The sequence below is a fragment of the Fragaria vesca genome, unplaced genomic scaffold, assembly GCF_000184155.1.
Source record: "Fragaria vesca subsp. vesca unplaced genomic scaffold, FraVesHawaii_1.0 scf0513167, whole genome shotgun sequence".
In the NCBI taxonomy this organism is placed as follows: Eukaryota; Viridiplantae; Streptophyta; class Magnoliopsida; order Rosales; family Rosaceae; genus Fragaria; species Fragaria vesca.
Genome location: NW_004443449.1, coordinates 76,006 through 81,409, shown reverse-complemented (window position 1 = coordinate 81,409; position 5,404 = coordinate 76,006). Strand labels below are relative to the sequence as shown.

General features: G+C 38.6%; 1 protein-coding gene across 1 annotated transcript in view; it reads right to left on the bottom strand.

Annotated features, from left to right (window-relative positions):
- Positions 1-2,728: 2,728 nt before the first annotated feature.
- The window catches only part of LOC101301936, a 9,965-nt gene continuing 7,289 nt past the window's right edge, over positions 2,729-5,404 (bottom strand). Inside the window, exon 6 of the mRNA XM_004310223.1 lies at positions 2,729-3,081. Coding sequence (XP_004310271.1) covers positions 2,749-3,081 — 333 coding nt within the window. The 3' untranslated portion in view covers positions 2,729-2,748. The remainder of the gene's footprint in view (positions 3,082-5,404) is intronic.

The following is a 5,404-nucleotide window of genomic DNA, read 5'->3' as shown; positions in this document are numbered from 1 at the left end:
TGCCAAGAGGGTGAGCCCATGGCAAGTTGACTTTGTCGCATCTACACCTTCTCTTCATCCTGCACCTCCATTTCATACTGTATATCCCCTCACAAAGAGATTCAGAGCTCCGCTGAATCCTGCGCTGCTGAGGCATGGAGAGGAAGAATTCATGATACCTATGACAGGAGCAGCTAATTCAACAATGGGGCAGTACAATGCTTCCTTGTTGAACTATATCATATTTCCTGCTGGCATGCAGGGAGCCAGGCAAGATCTATTCTGTGATTCCAATGCGTCTCATTTGTTTAATGAAAGTACTCCTCGGATGTGCACCTATAATTCCTTTGGCAACAACAACATGGCGCCAAGTCTGAAAAGGGTGTCTACTGAGTTGAACATTGGAAGTCCACAGTCTGATCAATTATCACCAGATAGCCAGAGTAGTCCACAATCCTTTGGCACAGAACTTGATGGGAACCGAAACTGCAACTTGAGAAAGGTCGGAAGAAGTTCTTTTCAACTCTTTGGGCAGACCATTCCTATCAACGATATTGATGCTGTTGGTTGTACTGGTGATGGTGGCAACGTAGGGTACAATGAAACTGAACTTCTGAACAACCCGCTGGATTCTTATACCAAACTGCTCGAAAGGATTGATGTTCGAGTCCCAGCTGTTGAAGCTTGTACTTTGTAAACTACTTATGGGAGCTACGTCATGCAGTTAAGTTACTGTACAGGTAATTTCACCTGCCTAATTGATTTGAATTGTTTGATTAAAATTTGCCCTATAAATTCTGCACATAACTTAGTTTGGGAATCATGAATTGTTGAAGCCTCATTTTTCTGTTGTGGGTTCATGCATTAACCCTGCTTTGCCCCTCCATTGGACACTGTTGTAACTAAGTTTTCCTTAATTAGGTTTAGCAGTTCTTACTCCTGGATTTTCTTAGATAACTTGTTCATTATGTCTTTATGTTGTGCTGAAAGTTTTTCATTCAAATTTCACTCACATTAGATAACTTGGGTATAAGTTCTTATGAGAAGGTCATTGTTTCAAGTTCATATGTCGTGCTGAAAACTACCCGTAAATTTCATTTAATAAATTGTTCCATTATTGGAAACCTATTAAATTGATATATTTTCATTGCTATAAAATGCGATATGATCTGGTATTGTATTGATCTATGAATGGCCTAGTTTTACGCTAGTTGTTCTATTTAGCATAAACTGTATTTTGGGATAAAAACATACATTTGTCTTAACTCACAGTGTGAATTTGTTGAGTTTTCGACCTGGAATGAGGAAATTTTGTTTTTGTCTTGGGCTATCACATTTAGAGCTTGTTTGCTTTGACTTTTGGTTCTCTAGCCTTAGTTTATTGCCAGTTAATCTTGTATGAGAAAGCAAAAGATACCGGATAGATTGAACTGATATGTTCTGATTACTCTGTATAGCCATGGTTGACTGGTTAAGACGCTGTCCTGTATGGTTGTCACTAGCTTCTCTATTGCAGAATTATAAAAGTCGGCTACTTCTTTGAGTCTTGTTTGCAAAGTTCTTGAGAGTTATTGGAGCTATATTTGTATGGTTACATGGGGTGAAAGAAAATATCAGGTGTGAGATAGATAGTCTGTATATAACTGTGTCAATAGTTAATAATTCTTGTTACTATCATATAATTAAGAGCTTCGCCACGATCATATTCTGATACTCCTTTTAGTTTCTGTTTGCAGGCTCTCAAATCTGGCAGAAGCTGATTAGGATTATTGACTGTTGCCCTAGTGTTATGTCTGTATTCTGGTTTGTCTAGTTTGTGGGATTTGGACGTTGAAACAATCTGTAGACTTGGTTTTCGAGTTTGAAAATTGAGTTTAGATGCTAATGCTAGAAGATGCTATATTATTGTTTTTCAGGTTTACCTGTAATTTAAACATTAACCGTCTTTATTATTGGATCCTATGTAATTGTGATGGTTTGCTACTACATTCTGGAAATCTGGTTTTCCTAATAAAAATGGCAGGGAATGTGTTTTTGTTTCATACAAATTAACAATGAACACCCTCTGTATCAAAAGCAAAGGATATTTTGTCTTCCTTTTCAGGTAGTGTCGAGGATCTGTAGATATACTTCTGTTCAGTCACCTTCGGTCCTTCATCTAGTGTCACTGGTCTTATACACTAGTCCAATCCAAAGCTGCCCCTTCACAAAATCAAGATAACTCGAGCAAATTTCACATTGTTCTCCAACTTCTTTAACCTCTTTTCCTATCCATTCTCAGTCTGCAATAGTTTTAACTTCATGACCCCTGCTTATGCTCCTGAATGTGACAATACTGACTGTTGCTTGTCCTTACCCCTGGACAATTGGAGGCAGTTTTTCCTATTCAACAATACTCTACCTCAATCAGGCTTCATGAGACTAAAGAATACGCTGCAAATGTGCATGATGTTCAACCTGTGTTATCACATTTATTCATCTAATGCAGGTACACACCAAATGATCACCAGATCCAAAGCTGGGATAGTCAAGGTATGAAACCTTCTCATAGTTTCAGACGCTTTACTTTGCTAAAAGCTATGATCACTATGCATTACTCTGGCGTTACATGTTTAGCTGATATATGGGAACAAGTTATGAGATGCAGATAAGTCTGTACATTTTTGAGAAGTTACGAATTTATGACTTACAAAATTGATTAATCTAAGCAAAAGCCTATTCTCAAGTTACCATCTTCATGATTGAGCAGATGCATCTGCTGAGGGATGTTCAAGGTAATTCGGCAAGGGTCAATGTTTCTACCAGATGTTCAACGTCCTCCTTAAATAGTAGACGAAGGGCACAGCTCTGCACTGCTAAGCATGGGCTAGAGAACGACATAGTTATCCTGGCCAGTTTGCTTTGCCTCCAGACCTTATTAAGAACTATGCGCGGAATATAAATGAATTCAGTCGCATATTCACATAGCTTGTGATACTTAATATCTTCCTTCATCATGATATCAAATAGCCCGTGCCATGCAACATCAGAGTCCAGACGGTAAGTAAGTCTAACATACTCCTCTGGATCAGGACCAGAACTGCTACTGCTGCCAAGACCAATGTTGTTAAAGTTAATGCTTAGTTACTTTCTTAACCTTATGCTAGTTTGGTTAACTCTAGTTAAAATAAGCTTTAGTTAATCTTTGACTTTTGTGTACAAGGTAGTGTGTCTAAGAAGACAAATACAGTGAACTGATATAACAGTATCAGATCTGCTATCTTTGCATTACAAAACAACATCAGAAAATATATGAAAGAAGAGGACTGAGAGTAACAGCTCCAGCCCATTTCATCAAATCTCTTTGTATCTATTTGATTCTACTATCATCTCTGTATCAAATATATAGTGGTGTGTGTGTGATTGAGTGCAGGAGATCAAGATCAAGGCAACGTACCTGATTGAAGTGTGAAGAGCAGTTGTATAAGAGTGCAGCCAGCTTGGATCAGAGGAGGTGAGTTACAGCTCTACCCCAACATCTGGTATCAGAGCTTAGTCTGATCAAGGCTAAGCTGGGTGCTGTGATTTTTGAAAGAAGAGGAGATACAACCATGGCAAGCTCAAGTTCAAGTGGTGATCTTCGAGCTCCAATGTTTGTTGGAGACAATTACGACTTCTGGAGCATCAAGATGAAGACAGTACTCAAATCTTATGATATTTGGTACTTGGTTGAAGATGGCTTTGATAATCCAGCAAGTACGGAAGGTTTGACAGATGCTCAGAAGGTGGAGCTGAGATCAAACATGAAGAAGGATGCTAAAGCTCTTGCAATAATCCAGCAAGCAGTTACAGATGAGATCTTCCCTAATATTGCAAATGAGGAGTCTTCAAAATTTGCGTGGGATGTTCTAGCTGAAGAATACAAAGGTACTAACGAAGTTAGAGCTATAAAAGTTCAGTCTTTACGTAGAGATTTTGAATACACTAGAATGAAAGATGGTGAAGCTCTTGATGATTATCTCACTAGGCTGACAAATATAGTGAACCAAATGAAAACTTATGGAGAACCTCTTGAAGATAAGAGAGTAGTGCAGAAAATTCTTATTAGCTTATCAGAGAAGTTCGATGCCGTAGTTTATGTTATTGATCTGACAAAAGACATTGAAACCTTAAGGGTTCAAAAAGTCATTGGTTGTTTAAAAGCCTATGATCAAAGGTTGAATAAGCGTGCTGAAAATGAAATGGAGAGTGCTTTCCAGACTCTTAGCCTTAGTTCAAAGAATTCTGGACAAGCTAGTTCTTCTCAAGGCAAAAGCAATGCGCCTAAGAAGAATTGGAAAGGCAAAAACAAGAAGTGGGAAAAGAAGAGCAGCAATGAAGAAAGGGGTAGCTCAAGCAACGGGGTTATGGTGAAATGCAAAACATGTGACAAGTTTCACCTTGGTGCTTATTGGTTTAAAGGAAAAGCAAAATGTCAGACTTGTGACAGGTTTGGGCATGTAGCAAAAGATTGCAACCGAAACAAACACCAAGCTCATTTCACAGAAGAACAAGATGATGATGATGATGGCAACATGTTCTTTGCTTGTCAAGCAGCAACTATAGCAAAAGATGAAAGCATCTGGTTTGTTGACAGTGGCTGCAACAACCATATGACAGCAAATGAGTCCATTCTTATGGACATGGATACGTCAGTGAGCAGAAGGGTAAAGATGAGCAATGGTCAATTGGCACAAGCAAGAGGAAGAGGAACACTTGTTGTTGAAACAAAGAAAGGAAGAAGATTTATAAGAGAAGTGTTGTTGGTTCCAGAATTGGATCAAAACCTTCTAAGTGTTGGGCAACTTCAACATAATGGTTACCCGGTACTTTTTGATGAAGATTTGTGCACAATCTATGACAAGAAAAAGAATATGCAGATTGTGGCAACCATCAAGATGGAGAAAAATAGATGCTTTCTGCTCTCTCTCAAATACCCAAGTGACATGGCTTTGAAGGTTGATGTGCTAGATGACTCTTGGCTTTGGCATATATAGGAGGTTTGGGTATCTAAATTTTCAGAGTTTGAAGCATCTACAGCAGAGGAATATGGTACATGGTTTACCAGCAATTCAAGAAGCAAATGAGGTGTGTGAAGGTTGTGCCATTAGGAAGCATCACCGAGAATCATTTCCTAAAGGGAAAGCTTGGAGATCAACTACACCATTGGAACTTGTTCATACTGATGTGTGTGGTCCGATGAAGACAAAAACACATAGTGGCAATAGGTACTTCATAACCTTTATTGATGATTTCTCTAGAATGACTTGGGTGTATTTCTTGAGACAAAAATCAGAAGTGTTCATTGTTTTTAAAAAGTTCCAAGTGATGGTAGAAAGGCAAAGTGGGCATGTTATCAAAGTCTTGAGAAGTGATAGAGGTGGAGAGTATAATTCAAAGAAGTTTG